The sequence below is a fragment of the Nanorana parkeri genome, unplaced genomic scaffold, assembly GCF_000935625.1.
Source record: "Nanorana parkeri isolate BGI_ZX_2015 unplaced genomic scaffold, ASM93562v1 scaffold424, whole genome shotgun sequence".
Classification (NCBI taxonomy): Eukaryota; Metazoa; Chordata; class Amphibia; order Anura; family Dicroglossidae; genus Nanorana; species Nanorana parkeri.
This window is the reverse complement of record NW_017306692.1, coordinates 796437-817723: the sequence shown is the minus strand read 5'-3', so window position 1 is coordinate 817723 and position 21287 is coordinate 796437. Positions and strand designations below refer to the sequence as shown.

The 21287-nt window shown below is 39.9% G+C and overlaps 1 protein-coding gene across 2 annotated transcripts in view; it reads right to left on the bottom strand.

Moving 5' to 3' along the window:
• Nucleotides 1–891: 891 nt before the first annotated feature.
• The window catches only part of MEMO1 (mediator of cell motility 1), a 37594-nt gene continuing 17198 nt past the window's right edge, over nt 892–21287 (bottom strand). For both annotated transcript variants that reach the window (XM_018559984.1, XM_018559983.1), the window contains 6 exons: nt 17483–17595; nt 14886–14997; nt 12804–12946; nt 10429–10505; nt 6743–6847; nt 892–1612 (listed from right to left, as the gene is read on the bottom strand). In XM_018559984.1, the coding sequence (XP_018415486.1) occupies nt 1481–1612; nt 6743–6847; nt 10429–10505; nt 12804–12946; nt 14886–14997; nt 17483–17595 (682 nt within the window). In that variant the 3' untranslated portion in view covers nt 892–1480. The remainder of the gene's footprint in view (nt 1613–6742; nt 6848–10428; nt 10506–12803; nt 12947–14885; nt 14998–17482; nt 17596–21287) is intronic.

Genomic DNA, 21287 nt, shown 5'->3' with positions numbered 1-21287 from the left:
ATGTTTTGCATTACTGGGGGTCCTGCCCTATGCTAAACAGCTTCTGGTTGCTCCTGTGATGGAGTGCAATCTCAATACAAACTAGTAGTCCATCACTGGAGCCATTTTTTAAAATGTATTGTATTGTTTATCCGATTAATCGAACTTAATAATCGGCTAACTAATCGATTTTGAAAATAATCGTTAGCTGCAGCTCTAGTCTAAAGTATTGAAACTTCGGCACAACCTATTTCATTGCGCTATTCTGAAAGATCCCTGGCTTGCACTCCTCTACCTTAAGCCATTCTTTCTCACCAAATCCCAATTTGTTGATTTGAATGAGCCATGTGTAGGAATGTATCAATTGATGCCACATCGCAGGGATGCAGAGCCTAGCTACATTAAATAGGTGAATGGATAGGGATGATAGGTAGAATAGGGAGTGCACAATAAAATATCTCTCTGATCAGTGCTACATGCCTTTAGATTCTATGCCTTTCCTTAGATCAGGGATGTCCAAACTGCGGCCCTCCAGCTGTGGTGGAACTACGAATTCCAAGAGGTTTTGCAAGATTCTCACAGCCACAGACATGACTCCCGGAGAGAGATGCTTCATGGGATTTGTAGTTTAACCACAGCTGGAGGGCCGGAGTTTGGACATGCCTTTACTCAGATAATCATGTAGTACCAGACCACCCACCGCAAGGAGGTACCTGGAGATGCTCACCTCCACTGTATGTGCCAGTACACAAGCATTGATGGGAACACTACATTGTTTCTACTTACAGTGCACAGCTAGAAAACTAAGTTAGCAATAAAGTAAATGAGGATTTGTTGATCCTAAATGTTTAAACTACCATTGCAGTACAAATATTTGGTCATATGAGCCCTATGGGAAAAAAAAACCATATTAACAGATTTGTGTAGCCCTTTATTAGCAACTAAAATAGAAGGTATTTGTTGTACAACACTGGTAATAACCTACTATACATGGATTGTATTATATTCTAATACAGGATAAAGGATAATTTATAAATGCATTTTTATTTATTTTTTTTTATTAAAAAGCTTTCACCCTTTATTTTTGTTATAATTTTGTTTCGTTTTACAACTTGCAAAACTATTCTGAAAGCCGAGTACATGTGCACATATCTGCAAACAGTGCAAATTTAGGTTATGGTAAAGGCTAACTTATTCCATGTAACTAACTTTGTATAATCTTCTGCCACCACCTGCCATTAGTCTTCAAGGTCACAAACAGTTTGACACAACTTCTGATACTATAACCAAGAAAGAAATTCTTGCTTCGAATGGAAGGAAGAAAAATGATAGGACTACACCTAAAAAGAAAGGAAAGGGGATGATACAAACTGGGTTGAGCTTCCTCATAACCCCAGAGCAGAGCAGCACTGTTCAACTGCTTGGCTATGACCCCATGGACAGAAAGAAAACGTTGTGTCGGCATTGTGTTTCAAGGTGGCATCCCTGAGAGCTCAGTGCTTCAATGCACCACAAGTGCTCCAGCAGCATAACTCACTGAACTGTCCTGCCAGCTTCTGCACTGGCTAGACTGAGCATAGTTCAAGAACGAGAAGCTCATGTTAACTCCATTCCTTCGAAGCTCTGTTGCAGCCTTAAAGAGAAAGAATTGAGAAATAATTATTAATTAGAACATTATTAAGAGCAAAATATTATATATATAACTATGATAGACCAACAACTATGTCAACCAATAGATCTATAATTTAAAGAAGAACTTTGGGGAAACAGTTTATTAACCCTGCAAGAGTTAAAGTATGAGGTGAGTGCTTTTCACTCACCTCATAGTTCTAGCCGACCTGTGACAATGAGACTGTCACAGGTCGGCTCAGTAGATCGGGAGGTGAGTGAACACATACCGGCGTTCGCTCACCTCTCGATCCTGTCACGGCTCTCTGCCGTGACATGGGAGGGGTTGGATTCTCCCCTCTCTGATCCGCCAGCGCTGACTGGCGGAACAGACGGGGGAGGGGGCGGGTACAGCTGGCTCTGCCTTTAGATAGGCAGAGCCAGCTGTCAGTCACGCAGTTGGATGGATCCCGGCACAATTGTCGGGATCCGCTTCAGCGTCTCAGTATACTCACGGTATACTGAGCCTAGGGTGATGGGAGGACGCTAGTTTGTGTCCTCCCGTTACCCTAAGGAGAACTATGGAGAAAAGACTTAACCCCATGGTTCTCCTTTAACTGCTCATTTTTATCTAGGTGCTAAGTTACAGCATCCAAACTGCAAGCCAACTCCCTGCTTCACCGGTTACTGAAGTGTGTCTCCTTTGCTGCACACATGGAATGTTCCTCAGCATCCTCACGTCTACACACTTGTATAGAACATGATGACACAAGGCTGCAGAGGAGGGGGAGAAAGACTCTAAGGACCTGTCTAGGGAACAAGCCAGCTCGAACTATTAGGCATATCACTAATCAAGTATAACTATTTTTCTTAGTACCTAGACACAAACGAGCAGTTAACCCTTGCGGTTTGGAGGTCGCACACCACTGCAAGGGTTAATACAATTTTCCCCTGGGGTTCTTTAAAGGCATCTTATGTTGGCAATGCATGTTATCAATCTATCTATAATATTTCTGCACAATTTCCTTAAGGCCTTGTTCACACCAAATGCAGAGCAGATCCGCTCAGGTTTCTGCACACGCAGTGCAGTGGGTTGTGCCGCGTTTTTGATGCGTTCCGGGACATTCTTGGTTAAAAAAAAAGTTAGTTTAACATGGGCTTTCAGTGCGTTCCAGGCATTTGCATGCGTTTTTAATGCGTTTGCATGCGTTCCAGAGCAGGTAAAATAGGGCCTGCTGCAATTTTTTTACCTGCTCGCTGCGATGTGATCTGGAGCAAAAAATACCATTGGAATACATTGGACGCAGTTTTGGATCCTGTTCTGCAACTGCTCTGCACCTGCTCCACGCTTGGTGTGAACAAGGCCTTACAGTTAACAACAACATGTAATATAAGGGCCTAATGAAACCATTTCCATCCAATCTTGCCGAGCCTTGTGCTACATTTTTTTTTGGTAGATCAAAAGGAGACTGTATAGATTGTAACAAGTATGGTCAGCTTCAGACTGAAAAAGTTTACTATATTGTATTGCCTACTTCCTCTTAACATGAACATGGAAAACCTCCAATATCCCACCAGTTTTCAAGCACAATCCCACCCTTTCCAGTCTTCTGCACCCCTTAGACAAACATACCAGTAGGCACAAGAGATCTGTGTCAAATGGGTTCCTTACTGTTTGGCAGATAACTACTTTAGAGAAATCACTGGAATTAATGTTTATCTAACAGACTGCTGAACTGGTATTTCAAGGTGTTCTGCCCTCACTGGATGAACGCTTACCAATATGCGTTACTCAAGCTATGTAACTGAAGTTTAGACCCCTTTATGAACAAACCACAAAGTAAACCTACTGCAAAGTGAAATGTTATGAAATAACATAACCCAACAACTGAAGTAAAAGCTGGCGCCACATACCATTTCTTGAATGGTCTGACGGCACGGCGCCACCAGCAGACCCCCTGAATCAATTCTACATACTGCAACTTTACTACGCACTCTCCCCTATCCTCACATATCAATGTTGGGATCTGAATAAAGGTTATTGAGACACCGTGTGTACTGTAGGATGCAGATGGGGGTCAAGCATTTCTTCCAAACCTAGAGAATGATGGTTTAATATTGCTACAGGTTTGCTTAACCTCCCTGGCGGTCTGATTATCTCAGTATTTTTTCTGTTTTTAATTTAATTTGTTCACTTTTCAATTTCCCGCCGGTGCCGCCCCCCTGTGACACCAGCGCTTGCATGGAAGGAACCTGGAAGACAGATGACGGCATCGGCCTGGGGACACAGCAGGGCTCGTATGGACAAGGTAAGTGACACTACAGTGTAATCCAGAGTGTGGCTTGGGGTTACTGCTTTTGGTACTGAAAAGCCACACTCTGGAATACCGCCAGAAAGGTTAAAGAGATTAACAATGTTATCAATTTCCATTTTGAGCAAACTGCTAAAAAAAAAGCACAGTGCATTATACAGATTTTTAGAATATGCCTTCATAAACAAATTCATGTTTCCCAATATTCATGCAAATATACAACTTGCATCAATTCCAAATTGCTGGAGAAATATTTGGCTTACCAGCCTGCTAGTGAACAACATTTCACTCATCTCTAGAAGCATTTTCCCAACCAACCCAAAGAGAACATTTATGTATGTACACCCTTAAGCACTGGTGTAAACAAATCTCCTGATACAACAAGCTAATGATTCTTTTTTCTCCCCTTAATTTCTTTTGAGCTATACCGTAATACTCTACATCTCTGCCATAATTTGGACGTAGCATTTACTAGAGGTCCCTATGTAGTGTCACAGACTGTGATAATATTTCACTAGCACATGCTAGATGGAAATGACTTTGTGAAGACCATGTGGACATAAAAAATTCCAGATATCTTCGCTTTTGTGTTTCTGGCTGTTGCTCTTGTGATTTTAGTTGTACAGCAATGCAAAAAGTGTCCAACAGATTACAATACAGAAAAAAGTGAACACTAGTATTTACACAGGATGCTGTGCAATGTGCTTCTGTTGTACACCACAACATTTAATGTAACTATAGTTTGTGAGTCAGTCCATAACTCAGAGTGCAGTAAAACCTCTACACTATGTCTTGGAACCTAATCAAAATACAACTCAAAATATGCACCATGTTTTGTTCTTATTTCTGCTCATGGATAGAGCAGAGCTTGTGACTGTGCACAAATACACAGCTTCTATGCATCCAACTGTCCTGTAGGCTAAATAGTAAAACTCTATATTTCTGCTTCAGAAGTAGGTTGATAGGCACTTCTTCTGGCAACGGGTTTGAACTACGTTTAGAAGGGAAGTTAAGTGAAAATGTAAAAAAAAAAGTACTGACACGCAGTCTCTTCTGTCATATTAAGCTTGCCTAAGTCTTTTCAGTCATAGATCTTTCTTCCTGGCTGTCTGTACCCTGGAGCCACACATGTGCAGCTCAATGCACAGGCTCTGCAGATTTCCTTGACGAGATGAAGTAACTCCTGTAAGCATACGTGCGAGTTATCTCATCTTGCCCTGGCCAATCAAATTGCTGCAGACCCTCTGCACGTAGCCCATTATTTGACTGAAACATATCACTGAGGCATTATCTGACCTGATGTACTAAAACTATTGAATGTAAAATGTAGTTCACTGCATGCAATTTAACATCATACCTCAGTATCTATACCTGTGGTAGGCAAGTTGCCATTCTGCACATTGCTGATAGGTGCTTAATAGATATCAGCATTGCTTAGATGTTAAACTAAAGAAAAAAGCTGGGAAAAAGTTAAATAGAGTCTGCAGTACACACTGCATCGGAAGGAGACAGCAGAGATGAGCCATGGCTGGAAACATTTTGACAAGCAGCTGTACGGTGCCAAGGAGGCCAAACAGCAGAGGTGGAGAAAACAAAACAAAACTGGACTTACGGGACCCATGTGAGGTCTACGGGGATTCAGATGTAAGTGGCCATGTCCGTTTCCATCAGATTACCCCCGATCCGTCACAGTCAGGTCTGCCAAAAATGGAATTCTGTCCTGTTTTGTTTTCCTGTCCTTGATGTAGTCAGGGGTAATTGGATGTAAACTCATATACCTACGTTTAGACCAGGCAGCTCATAGACTAACATTGGACTTCCGATCAGATCCACCTTAAAAAAAACTGACAGGTGAACCTTACCGGACCACCTGTCTGAAAGGGGCCCAAGTGAAAAGGACACTACATTCCTAGCAACAAGAACAGGTATTTTCTGAACTTTCAGAAAACGTACTTGGCCTGGAAAATGAAAACTAATGCAGCTGTGAAAGAAATTACATTTCATGCTGTCCAGACTAACACTATTTGTTATTGTGAAACTGAATGGACCATATGCTCAGCTCTTTTCACTGGAAACCAACTCCAGTTAAAGCTAGTCTGGCCTTGTCTCGGGAGACCATGTACACACTAAATCTTCTATACACATGTATATAAGCTGAAAGGTTTTGTAAATAAATGGGAACCAGCTTTTCGACAAATACTGTCTATTCTCCTGTGATCACATCAAGCTGAGCTTTTTTTCCTCTTCAAGATACTAGCTGATTGCTATGACACAGCAATCAAAACAAAGGACTGGAGAACTGCAATAAATGACAGTTTTGTTCTTGCGTTTACATATACTTTAAAAATGCAAAGTAGAACTCGTAATTAGCGATTACAAAATGGGAAGCCCTCCACTTAATATCAGCGGCCAGGGGAGGGATTCACAGCTTCAGCCTTTCCAGCTTACAAAGAAAACCACATAAAAGACAACTGCCTGGGAGACCCCCATATTTCAATAAACCATTACTTTGAAGAATGGTCTCTAGGATATTAACCTAAAGGCTAATTATCTGTGCTTAATAAATCTCTAAAGGAAATACCGATAAGAAATACAGTACTTGGCTAAAATCTGATGGAAACATACCAACTGTGTGATAAGCGACTTTAAAATTATACAGGAAAAGAAATAACGTTTGTTTATTTTTTTATTGTGAGAAAGGAATATAGGTCTCTGTAACCTGACACATTTTCATATGATGTAGAGTATAATGAAAACCAACAGAGATTATAATCAATAGCGTTTATTTACTGGAATATGAGTAAAATACTGAAAAATAAGTGAACAGCAGTCATGATACTCACGTTTAATAACACCCCAATGGGGTGTCTTCCACATATAGTATTATGATACTTCTTCAAGTAATTACTAAATGGCACAGGATCTAGTTGTTCTATAATACTCATACCCTGAAAAGGAAGCAAAAAAAAAGTTTGTAAAGACACAGGTGTAGAAAATCTTTACATCCTTTACTTTGTGGACAGGTAAACTATTCAACAGCACCCACCAAAGGGTCCTTGCTAATGATAAAACATGATACCGCTATTCATAATGTTTTTCGATTTTTATCTTTAATTTGATGACGGTTTTTCTTTCTAACAAAAAGCATGCATTTTTAGTTGTACTTCTTCCTCCAATGCTAATGTTTGACATGAATCAGAACACCTATTGTGCATCTTCCTTGTATTATTTCAACCTATAAAGCTGGCCATACACCTATAGATTATCTGTAGATTTTCTGTGGTCAGATGGGAAAAGTGCAACAGATTCCTCCATCTACGCTAAACTGTGTGGATGGAGGAATCTCCCACTGGGCCAAGCTTCAGTATCTTGCCAGTCGTCCCCGCTGGCTGTCAAAATACCTGAACGATCTGATTGGATGCAGGCATTGTTCAGGTGTTTTGAGAGCCAGCAGGGCCGACTAGCAAGATACTGAAGCTTGGCCCAGTGGGAAATTCCTCCATCCACACAGTTTAGCGTAGATGGAGGAATCTGTTGCACTTTTCCCATCTGACCATAGAAAATCTGCAGATAATCTATAGGTGTATGGCCAGCTTAAGTTAGCTTTGATGTGTCAGGGAGGATATGCAATGAAAAGCAGCCATGATTTTACCTAACATTGTTTGAAAATGACTCGTAGCTACTTCCAACAATGAAGTGCTAATTACATAACACACTTTTCATGCTTTTGAGCATTAGTTGGTCAAATGAAAAATATTTTTTTTTTTCAGAAATAGAATGGTCTCTATGACGGCATCAACTAACAATGCAACAGGATGGAAAAAAAAAAACAGACCCAGACTGACCAAATTGCGGTTGCGGGGTACGGTCCCAGTGGATGTTTATATAATGGGCACCCATAACTCTGGTTACGCCACTGATGGACATTACGTGGGCTTGGAATACATAATGTCCATCAATGTACCCTGTCCTAATGTCCCCTGTCAGTGCAGAACCTAGAGGGGGTGGTGAGGGTGTCTGTATGGGGAAGGGGGGGCATTAGCAGGGGCACCACGGCAGGTTCTCTACTAAGCCCCTGCTAATGCCCCCCGAAGCTTCTGCATTGACAGGAGACATTACGACAGGGGACACTATTGGATATTATGTGGGCTTGGAATACATAATGACCATCGGTGTCCCCTGTCATAAAGTTCCCTGTCAGTGCAGAACCTGGGGGAGGTGAAAAAATTGCAGCGTTTTTGGGTCGCGACCCACGAGTTGAGAACCACTGACCTAAAGAAAACTGTCAAGCTGGTCTTAGAACATTTCCTAGAAAAGTAAAGCATTTGGGAAGCACAGGATATCCTTCTGTTGTTTACTATCATAAACAATTACATTTTGGAGAAATATAAAAACATAAAAATTACCAAAAATAAATATTTATAAATACACACACACACACACGTAAATATCTACTAGTGCATATGTAAAAATTGCTGAAAATTTAATAAAACATTCTTGAAAAAAATATCTACTAGTGTTTTAATGGGAATGCTTAGTGGTTTGGTATAGAATTCTACTTCATCAGAACTAAAAAAAAAGCATTTTGTATTCTTTTTTCAGTTAGCAGGTAGATATTTAGGTTTCTTTGCTTGATTTACAAGCTAGTTGTTAACAAACCTCAAAAGCTGAGATTTACACAAGTGGACAACTCGTCAGCATCGAATAAACCCTTTTCTGACAGTTTAGTTAGTTTCAGTCAGATAGCAAGTCACATTTGTGCTGTCCCTTTTGCAAACCCATAGTGCTCTGGGAATCCTTTTTCTTGTATACATATACAGTTTAAAAGGCATAAACATAATAAAAAGAACACTGACCAAAAACCATTATAGTTTCCCTTTAAGTCGAGAGAACCCATGTGTAAATATTCTGTAACAAATACTCCAGGAACAATATGCTTTTATGGTTTTAAAAGATTGCCAAATTCCTAATTCTGCAAATAAAAATACATTTTATTGCCCGCAGTAAAATCCCAGGCTCCACGCGTGACCTACAATTGATGTGAATGATCACGGCTGTTTAAACAACCTCACATGGCACGTAATCAAATACAATGGACCAATACTGGATTTACCAAAAGACAACATTACTTCATCAGGTTCAACCCCTTCATGACCAACGTAACTGAAACATTAATGATCTGATATCTGGAAGAAATAAGTCAAGGCAACTGGACTTGCTGTATTTTTCTTGAAGACGTTTGAAATGCTTTCAAGAAAAATACTGCAAATCCAGTTACCTTGTCTTATTTTTTCCAGATATATCATGACCTGGATGAATGAGAACCTTCACAGACTTTTTGCAGTTTTAGCATGTGTCAGTTTACCCAACAGTAAACCACTCTACAAAGGTACATTATTTTCACATTGTTTTTTAGAACATAGGTAGCCTACTGTTAGCAAGTATCCTGCATTTATTTTTATTCCAAGTAGACAAAATCAGCCAAAATGCTAAAGGGCTAATGTATACATGTAAGAAACTGACATTGTGAGAATAGACTGTGAGGAAGAGATGCAATCAGTCAAGCTTTTATTTGTGGTTTGTATACCCATTAGGAAGATTTTCTCTTACTTCCTGTTGCAGTTTTTCCATTGATTCTTTTTATGCAACCATACTGTCTATGCATTCAAATATTCCCTTACAAAATAATAATAATAAAAAAAAAACCAAATAAGCCAACAGGCCTACATCAAGAAGGAAATACTAAACAATTTATTAAAAGAAGCAGGCCAATCTACTAGTAAAGTAAATTAAACCAACTACTATAGAAAGCTAGCCAACAAATATATAAAGCTAGCCCTCCTTTAGATAATTAAAACCCAATACGCCAGTCCAGAAGCCTTGTGATTTTGAATTCTTGCCATCTGCTCCATTAGTGTTTACCACAGCTGGGATTTTCACTACAATTTGGCTCCTGACCTGGTAGCACAACTGAAATTCTATTTTCTACCATCAACTGTTATCAGCTGGGCCTCTAACCTGCTGCACTTTAGGTACCTACAAAAAGTGTTTATTCTTTAAAGCAAAGTCCATGAACCCATTGCACTTGAAAACAGCCGTTTCAAAGTAATAAAGGTGGGTGCTGCAACTGTCGACCGTGATATTTTGCTAGTAGAATATATAGAGATACCAGCACCCCAAATACGTCTGTTTATTGACATACGAGCAGCATAGTGTGATACACTCAATGTGATGTTTCGGGTTCTCACAGGATCCCCTTCATCAGGCAGAACAAGTGATGATTGATCTTGTTCTGCCTGATGAAGTGCCAAATCTTGCTGCTAAAAAAACGTAAATACAATGCAGATTGGAGGCTAATGTGACTTTGATGTGCGTGCGATAGCTTGGTTAAAATGTCATGAAAGCTACACGATATAGCATTTAAATTCATTATCAGCAAGTTATTCTAAAATTTATGGTAAATTCATGTTTGCTGGGTAATAAAAACCTATTCGTACTTCAGAAAGAAAAAACAAAACACACGGCTTACCATTCTGTCTAAGTTTTCAATTGACCTATATATTTCTCCTTGAGATTCATCATAATATGTATAACGAAATCGCTGGCCTAGAATATAACATAAAAACAATATCAAAATTGGTAACCCCTCCAAAAATGAAATAAAATTAATTTGAGCACAGTGTTGCATGGCGGAGTGATTGTCAGTCTAACACAGAACTGAAAAATGCCCAGGTAATAAAAGGGGTATACATAGGCTGATACTCAAGTGGTTCATAAACTCCAGGAAACTGATTTTACAGCAAGTAAACAAATCCTTTATCATCCAATAAGGATACAGAATTAACTTATTGTTAGATGATTGGGACATCCCCAAAAAAAAAGTCCAACTTAGGGATGGGCAAGAGTAACAAAACATTAACAGGCCTACATAATGGAAAAACAATAGAACTGTGGGCAGCCTGCAGATCAAAGATCTACCTGAAGGAACTTATGCCCAAATGTGGCATCAGATGAGGCTTCAACATCCCCCGTTAACTTATAGAACGTTTTTTACAGAGCACCAGGTGGCAGTCCTAAAAACCCGGGAAACAGTTGCTGAGAGCCAAGCGCATACAGTACGGCCTACATCCAAGCAATGAAGGGAAGTTTCCTTCTGGTGTACAGGAGCTGGATATAGAGATGGAAGAACAATGTCTTGGTTGTGATGCAAGGATGAAACTACCTTTGGAAGGAAGGTGGATCTAGGCTTCAGCACCACTTTGTCATTGTGTAAGATCAGAAAGGGTTCTTCACAGGACAAGGCAGCCACCATGCCTGGCAAAGGTGACGGCATTAAGCAGTGCAACCTGGTGAGTGACAGTGGAAAGGGAAATACCTCCAATAGATTCAAAAGGCAGTCTTTGAAGTGCCAACATATCGGGAGATAAGATTCCTCTGGTCAACAAGTCACCTGCATCGATGCTTCTAGGACTCCTCCACAACCCTTTAGGCTGGCATCCGCTGTGAGGATTTTCCAAGACAGTGAAAGGAGGGATTTGCCCAAATGCAGAGCTAAATTCCCGAGCCACCAGGCCAGAGATAAACTTCAGGTCTCCAGTGCCAGGTGAGTCAGTTTGTGCAGAGACTGATCTGATTTGTCCCATGGTCACAGAATGTTGTTTTGAGGGGTCTGTACTGGAACTGGGCATAGAGAACTGTCTCAAAGTAGGAATTCAAAACTACAGAGTTGGACGGCTCCTGGACTGTAAGGTCAGGTACTGGCGCCAGAGGTGACAAAAATCACTGTAGGTAGGCAGCAGAAATTAACAGAGGATCGGAGATCCACGGGGATCTTCTACAAGCAGGAGCAGCAATGGGAGGATGCTTCCTTGGGGAAAAAGAAAGTGTGACTACACCCAGTGCACCATTGTAGTGCTCAACCCCACAGCGTTAAGCCTTTACAAAGTGAAAAACGGAAACTGGGAATTCAAAAGGTGCCCAGCAAGCTTTGCAAAAGAGGTAGCCCCCAGATCCAGGCATGCCCCACAACATCCAGCCCAGTGGGGTCTGGACACGGCACTCCTAAATCCAGGTTGATGACAGTTGCACCAAATAGAGCTGGTCTCTAGGATTTCATCTAGCAGCAATGTAAAAAGTGTCCGGATTAAAGAAATATTCAGAAAAAGTGCTAGCAAAAAAAAAGGTTAGTCTTAACAGCAGAGCTGAAAAATAGGATGTTCTCCCTCCTAGAAGACTAACAAAAAACTGGAGCATGCTTGAAGTGGAAGGGATTATCCTGGGCTAGCCTACAATTTTTGCTTGCTAATGTTCAATCCCCCTACAGGCGCAGTATAACTCAAAGGTGAAAAACGTGTGATGTTCCCTAATGGACGTGAAAGAAATACAGATTTAAGGTGCTAACCTTATCTCTGCTTCACTGCCACTCTGTTCATCACCAAGACCGGAGAAAATGACTACATCTGGGTATGAAAGGAACATGTGACTTCACCGATTGGCCCAGTGCTGTCACACAGGGAGCCCATAGGACTGTGTAAGCTATTACTCCAGCAACCACAGGGTTTTCCTTTGCTTCAGGCAGCTGAATGAAGCAGCAAGGGGGTGGAAGGAAAGATTATGCTGCAATAAAAATAATCTGTTGCTCTGCCCATCATAGACCTCAGCATTAGCAGTGATCCGCTAATGATGACGTAAAGGTTGTTATACAAGTATGAACTGGCATGTAGTCCACATTTCATCTGCAATGTCAATTATGTTTATTCAATTTAAGGGAACACAAAAATTTAATATACACATTTTTAACAGAAAACACTGTATGATATGAACCTACACTTTCAAGTAGACATAAATGGAGCTTATTAGAAGGTATAAACTTGCATGGAAATACCAATGCTTTAGCTAACTTACCCCAGTGGCAAAAATCTGAAGAAATTACAAAAAGATTAGAAGGATCTGCTAAGTATTTGCTAAAAAGTTTCCCAAATTCTTGTTCCTTTGATTCACTAAGAGCTCCGACCAACACGGGAACAATGGTAAACTCATCCTTATGGCTGGGAAAAGAGAAAAGCAGAAACCAAAAAGTAAAAAATACAGGGTTACAGGACTTATAGTATTTTGAGCGAGAACAAATTCAAGCACTATGGGAAATGTAACAATTGCAGATTGAAAGAGAGCAAGCGATCATACAAAAACAGAGTATAAAAGTGTATTAAAGTCTCCCACTACACTGTCATAACCCAGTCATTTCCAGTTGTAAATGTGCTAATCCAAGTGATGATTCTCTTGATGGTGCTTCATTGAAGATTTGTTTGCCCCAGTAAAGCTTTCTCTCTATGTCCTGGTGTTGTCCAGCTATAATTTTCTGTGACTCTAGCACAGTGCTCAGGGATTGATTCTTAAAGTGTAAGTAGAACCAACATTTTTTTTTGTGGGATGGATGGGGGGGGCATTTAGTACGGAATGGATTAAAACCTCTGCCAGCTTATTTTTTGCGGTCTCTTCACCACTGAGGAAGTTTCTTTCAATTACTGTCCCGCAGACACAACAGTGAGTGAGACAAAATCTTCCAAATTGAGGAGAATTCCCATCTTAGACAGGTGTCACATTGGAAGATTTCTCCTTGGCTCCTTTCTGTGGACAAGTATCTCTAGGTTTAGCCTGGAGGAACACTTTTAGCAGTGTAATGCTACTTTTCTTTGACATTTCGGTTTTCCTTTACAATAATAACATTTAATGGCAAACCAGCAAGCCTGATTCTTATACCACCTGCAAGTGGTATCCCCTCTTTCCTCTCCATCTTTGAATCCAGCTGTGGTAGTACTTTGCTATGTATATTACACATAAAAGCAACTGATTGTTCATTATTTAGAAACAGAGAAAACTGAAAGCAGAATAGTGGTCCATCGACTTTGCCCTTTTTTTTTTTTCTTTGTCAGAGTACTGACCTATGTTTATCCAAAGCATGTTTAAATCCACTTACTGGTGACCAACTACCTTTGCTGGAAGACTGTTCTAAGCATTTAATTTGTCAGTAAACATACTCTCAAAGGTTAGTTTTCAACTTTCCTCCTAATAGTTTGAGGTCATGTCCCAGTGTTCTTGATCTCAGCTTATAAAATACTGCCCTCCCAAATCTTATTCACACCCTGGAATCAAATTTGACTACCGTTTGGTCAAGTATGCAGTATGACATTCTGTCAAAACTACATAAAAATAGTATTAAGCTACTAAAAAGGATTCCTATTCCTGTCTATGCTGCCATTGGAGATGTACATTCGCTGTTTGTTGCCAGCAGAACAGGAAGTGAGGACAAATCTCTTTAATAGTACTCAGGATAGCAGTAATACCTGACAGGTGTTCTACTCCTTCCCCACTCTACTGAAAGCTGAACAAAATTTGGATGAACATATATTTGAAAACCTTTAAAGTGTCCCGCTGGTAACTCTTCAACCAATATGGTTTGCTGAAGGTTCAAGAAGACATTTCAAATGAACAATTGCATTAGCACAATCCCTTGAAAAATTGGAAACAAATGTTCCTTTATTTGATCCCTGAGAAAAATGAAGCTGATGTACTTGTGACTGAGGTTCTGCTACATATTTCCCACTGCCTGTCATCTTTTTATGTGCCCACTGGAACTCAAAACATGTTGGTGGTACACAAACCACAGTCACTGTGGTCACATGGTGCTCATACACATTAACATCTACAGTAGTAGAATCACATTTCTGGTGTATCGCATACCTAACTATACCCAATTATTGTCTTTTTCCTTTTGCATTAGTTCCTATTGATTCCAGTTTACTACTTAATACTGGATGAAGGAAATGCTTTCTATGGGATTGCTGGAAGGCATGGAGGTAAGTAATATTCATATATCAGCACAAAGAAACCTGCACTCCATACAAAATAAATGGATGGGGTTCTCAGGGGAAGAATCAGATTCATATCGCGTTGAGTAGAATTACATGAAATCATAATAAAACACACCTTTCCATTGCTTTAGCAGTGTAAGGTAGATGCATTTCAATGCTGTGCTCATCTTCATCCGTTTGCATTGACATTCGCTCAAACATCCCAGTCTTCCACAAGTCTCCGTAAACTGGAAACAAACAAGACGGTTATTTTCCATACAGGCACACCAGTGACATGTCCAGACCAAAGTTTCCATGTAGCAGCAATAACATAGACTTAGTATAGCCATGGTTTTCTCTTTCATTTACTTTTCCATGTTGGCCTTAACAAGTATTTCTTCCCATAGAAATAGCAGAGAATGTTTTCTTAAGAGACACAGGCACCTTGCCCATGCAGGGAAAAGTGACAGTGTCTCTGGAAATGGAATTATTGTCAAAGGGTCCATTATATGTCAGAAAATTGATATTTCTTGCTATCCCAGTGCTGGTTTACCAAATTGAAACCTTAAAGCAACGTACTTTTTGTTCTGACATAAGGGCCCATTTACATCTATCTGCTCTGGTGTGTTACTGCGATGAACCAGGAATGCATTGGAGTATTGTGGTAACATTCATTCTCAATGCAATGAACCTCCAATGCACATGCTTGGAGTACCACAATGCACAGTGACGTACTATTGTACATTCTGGTGTGCTTAGGGGTGATAATGCATGTGAATGCAAAACGCACCGGAGCAGACAGGTGTAAACAGACTCCCAAAGCCCGAATCGAGTCAAACCTTTAAATGTTTCCTGCAGAGATTCTAAGCCTTTCCTACTTTGTCTGAATGTTATTCCTGCATCCAAAATGATCACAAGGAGAAAAACCAGCAATTTTTCAGGAGGTGCTTGAAACAAAGAGCTCCCACAATGAATTTGGAAATATACTGTAACATTCACTAGGATACTGACAGGTCTGATAGTGACATGCTACTTTATCCAACAACAAGCTGATGTATGATCAAACCCATGACCTAAAGCTGAAGTTTAATCTGCTTAAATATGTGTTTCCTGGTTCCTTCTTTCTCGTCACCAACATGCTAATTCATTTTTTTTTTACATAGAAATTTTCCATTTTCATTACACACCTTTCTTTGGACCCAGTGACATCATCACTGGGTCTCGCTGTGCATCTCTATGCATTTCAGTCAGATCATGGCTAGTGGGAGGGACTGGTAGGGTCTTGTACACTGAAAACATCAACACAGTGGGCTGGCTCTTGGGACCAGTTATGTAAATATCAAAATGCCTTGATGGGTGGGTGTCAGTATGGATTATGGGCATTCTTATGAAGGCTGCATTTGCATGCAGACTGCACCCACATATGATGCGGAGTCTACATGATTGCAATAACTGAAATCCAATTAATGGTAGGGGCAAGACAGGACATCTTCCAAAGAGGAAATGAGGCAGGCTTTAACTGACTTGCTGCAGCTTTTCGTGCACACTGTGCAATAAACAAGCTCACGGTGTGCAGTGAAATCAGAGTAAGCAGTTTTGGTACAGAAGAAGAGCATGTACTGTGCTATGTAACTGTTCAACACTGAAGCTACTGCTGCAAAGTTCAGCTTTATTGACAGCTGAACAGATTCTCCACATACCCTGTAATGGGACATGAAGCAAAAGGGAAACCTCCCCGACAAATGTTTACATTACAAGAAACATTAATATATGAAGATATCTTTTGTGGTATCTCAGTGGAACTTTAGTCTCCCATTTAAAAAGGAAAAATAAACTTATCTAATCCACCCCTAACCCTCCTGAAACTATCCTGTGCTATACACCCTCTTCCCTAGCTGCTTATTTTACTGTGCCAGAGCAAAGTTGCAATGTTAGACACTTAAGTCCTCAGAGTCATTAGGGGTCCTAATGGAAGCAGAAGTTGTTTTCAGGATGCCCCCATATAAGTCAAGGAGGGCTCAGTTTACCAAAGTGATATAACAGCAGTGAGGGTAAGTAAGAAACTGAGTGAGGGGGTTTGTGAAGGGTGGGGTAGGGGATTAGAGAAACTTATTAAAGTCAAATTATTTTATAGCAATATAGTAGGTGAACAGCTTAACTCATAGCTAAAATACATATCATAGTATATCTGTACCATGTCATCTGATACAGATTTGTAAGTCAATCAGCCAATTTGTGATCAAGAAACCCTGCCAGACTGCATAGCCAGTCTTTTGTCCAGTTGTTCCTCCCTCTGCAAGTCTGTGACATTCTGTGCATGGAATTACAGGAGACTAAGGCTGGCCATACGCAGGAATTCAGTGTGTAGCCGTGTTGCCTTAACAAAAAGTCAATTACTCATTTCACTTGTTTGCAGAAAATTTTTAGCCGAGCAGTGCCTGCACTAATCAACTGCTTCACTGTTAAAGCTTTTTCACAACAGTGGGCGCCGGCTGTCATAGTACCAAAGCGGCAGCAGGAGATTCGTCCATCCACGCTCAGCCTGGATGGAGAATTCTGGCCATATACCTGCAAGCTGAAGAAAAAAAAAAAGGAGTGTATAGCCAGCTTAATGCAAATACAGATTGCTGGATTACCTAATAATACACTTAACAGTGATTTTCAGAATATATAACATATACATGGGATACGGTTGCTCAAGTGGCTGGTAAACTAGAGCAATCTCAACCATACCTTTCTGATCAATATGGAGGTCATAGAGGGGTGTTCTATATATATCCACAGTGGAAAGTGCACATCTAGAAAGAGCCACATGGTGAGATGGACCGAGAATGAAAACTCTTCGCCTGTTTTAAGAGCAAAAAAAAAGAATGTCAGCTTAGTAATCTAATATAAATAATTAAAAATAGCATATAGATACTAACAACTAGGCAATCAAACTAATGGTTCAGTGCAGCCTCAGAGACATATGTATGAAGAAGTGAAAGTCAAATCTGGTGATTTTTATTTGTGTAATAATCCAGGTCAAGTATGGCAATGCTCCTGTAATGTTACAACAGTTACATATATAATTCAATATTGGTAAAAACAAGTCCAGTTGCAAAGCGTGTGCGTCGCTGAAAAGTTTACTATAGCACACAGGTACACATGGTCCCACTGTGGATCCTCTTCACTCTGACATGTTTCACCCAATAATGGGCTTAGTCATAGAGACATTCTCTCCAGTGCTGCTGTGAGGGAGCGGCGATATTGGGCTATGGAAGTTAGTCAATACGGGTAAAAAAGGAAAAGTATGTTGCCATTGTTCTTATGAAGTTTATAATGTTGAATGATATTATCTATTATTAGTATGATATTTAATATTTTTTATTAGCTCTGGAGCAGCACATACGTTTTCTTTAGCTTTCCAGCTTCGCCATGCAATGTGGTTAATCACCAACTACTTGTACTGTTACATGAAGTGAGTTGCATGCTCCTTCTACCAATGCTATGACAACTGAACTGCGTGGATACAGTGGTGTTCTACGAGCACTAATATATCTGCTTATTGTATCATTTTAATAATAATTAATAACCTTTTTTAATTTTACCATCTGCTGAATTTTGAAGTCAAAACATACCAGCTACTGTGGTTCAGTAAACTTTATTGCTGAACCACAACTTCTAGATTCTTACTTGTTGGCTTTAAAGGCTTGCAACCCTGCAATAGTAGTATACAGCGGGCGGATTGCCTGGAGCAACTTGCTATTTATTGCTCTAACCAATTTAGAGAGTTTTAGCATGAAATGTGTACTTCAAGCCAGAAAGCTTGTTAGGCTGTATATATTTTTTAGTAAGAACCAGAAAAGATGCTCATTTACCATTCTCTGTGAAAGCAATAACTTTATATGTAGCACCAAATTCTAAAATTCCTTGATACTATGTGATGCCAACACTGGGGAACAGGAGACGGTTACTGCCTCCCAGGGTCTTTTATGTTAGCCCTTTCTTCTCCATTGGATCCTTCATATTCTAATTTCTTTGACCCTTTTGGAGTTAAACAGCTACATTGGCTGGAAGAGTTGAAAAAGAACCCCAAGACTCTGGGACACCTTTCCTACATCCAACCCTGACAAGGACTATGAAGCTATTAAAGGATGGGGGAGCCAGAATAGTCTACCCATTCCTGTCACTTGTGCCTTGTTAGAGGTCAACCTATCCATCAAGTTTGCCTTCATGAAATGTAGGGGAAATGCTTGTTATTTATTTACAAGGATAGTTGGGGACTGGGTTTGTTCATTACATAACTAAAAGAAGAAATTACATTTTTAAAAATAATATTCAATTTTAGAGTGAAAAACATAATTTAGCATTAGCCAATAAACATAATTTGTTATCATATGCAACTTATTTCATGCAAAAGATAAAAGGAAAATATCATCTTGTATCAGCAACAAGTCATTTCAATTCTTTTTGCGTACAGGCTGACATCTAGTGGTGAATTACATGTATAGCAGCTGCTTTCCACATTGAATTTTTGAGCTATCGAGGCATTTACCAGGCGATATGCGAGTTTGACTAACTTTCACCTAATTTGCAGGGCATTTTTTTTTTTTTTTTAAATAGCTAAAATTTCCCAGAAAACTCCTCTAATGATGTTGAGTGTTCTTCTATTTTTCTGGTCTGGAACGGACTGCGCTGGTGTGAACAGAGGCCAGAAATAGCATAGAGATACATTAGGATGCATTTTGGGTCCGGAAACAGTCTGGTGGTAATCTGGATGTGGTGTGAATGGACCCTTAAGCTTGCTGTACACATTGCTTTTCAGACTTGTCATTACAAGTATTGAAGCTGTGTGAGCTAGGTCTAAATGATCTATCCAGCAGTACCCAACCAATGTTTTGTGTGCCATACATAGCTCTCGGCTAACTGGAATTACACCCAGAACCTGGCTACACTCAATGAGCAATTTTAAAGTGTATGTAACTCTCTATTGATAATCTTCTCAATGTTGACTTCTTTTGGTCAGTAAAATATAATCAGTTCTAAAAACACAAAAAAAAAAAAAGGTTTCTGCTGATCCTGGCAGAAATCCAGTGCTGCCCCATATACTCTTCAGTCTTATCTCAAACAGTGTTATTCCTGCCCTGTTCCCTCCTTGACTAATGCCCCCATGATAAAGAAGAGAAGAGGGGGAGGCATTCTGTACTTCTAACATGTCCTGACAAAGCAGCTCCCCCGTAGATACAGTACAATGAATGCGTATTGTCACCCTAGGACAGGAAATGTGGTACTGGCAGGATCATGAGGTGAAACTAAAAGGGAGAAATAAATGAACAAAACTAAACACAGACAACACGTACACCCAAGAACTCAAAAACTGCAATAAATTCAATTTTCATGCTTGGAATTTGATGTATTTTAATTCCATGCTACTGAGCAATTTAACCGCTTGTTCAATTCCAGTACATTGGTTGATTCCAATCAAGTGAATGCCAATAAGAGGCTAAATTGCTCAGTAGCAGAAGATTAATACTGGTATGTAGCAGCATCATTAGTCGGCATTCTATGCTTTATAACCTTTATATGAGCATACATTTTATTTCAATGTCCAACATATGGCTTAGAAATATAGCAGGACTGTATGTCACACCTGATGGGCTGGATTTTTGGGGCTATAACCTATTTTGGTGTTGGTTATGTGTATCAATATGCAGGTCTGTAGGGTAAAAATAATAACATGAGTCTGCTGGAGGACTGAGGAGGGAAGGCAGTACCAACTTTGAACAAAGGATCTCAGCCAGTTGACTTTATGCTGGTTTGTAAGACGCATTTGCCAGAAACTGAATTTGCATATGCAAATTAATCTTTGCAAAACCATGACAAAGTAGGTAAAAAGTGTTTACAATATTAAGTCATAGTGGTATACAGGTAAATGGACAAAAGCTCTACAAAAAAAAAAAAAGAAATGTGTGTAGAAAGTTTCTAATGTTAGCCTCTAACAGCTGGTATGGCTGACTCAGGGGTGTGGAAATTTTTGAAAAAAACTACTTGTCCAAGGGCTAAAGCGGGGGCCAAATCTACTTGTCCTTCAGAACAATCTACTTGTCCTAATACAAAAAAAAAAATTGTTTTAATTAAAACTAGGGATGCACCAATACCGCTTTATGGGTATAGAGTACGAGTACCGATATTTTGCTTTAGGTACTCACCGAGTATCGGTGCTTCCGTTTGCATCGAGCAGGCTTCCCGGGCAATCAGGAAGCCGGGCAGCGGGTAATGAGATGCTACCCAGCTTCCTGACTACATTGTCACTTTTTTTTAAATATAATTAATTATTTTTTACTTTTTTATAACTTTTTTTTTTAATTTTTTACCCCCACCTAATTTTATTGTTATCACATGGGGATTTAAAATCCTCTAAGTGATAGTTTGGAGGTGACAGGTTCTCTTTATGGAACCTGCCCTCCCAACACAGAACTGATGTTCTGTGTAGTTCCTGACAGCTGAGACAGGTGGCGCTGTGATCACAGCGCCACAGTCTCAGTGATAACACAGA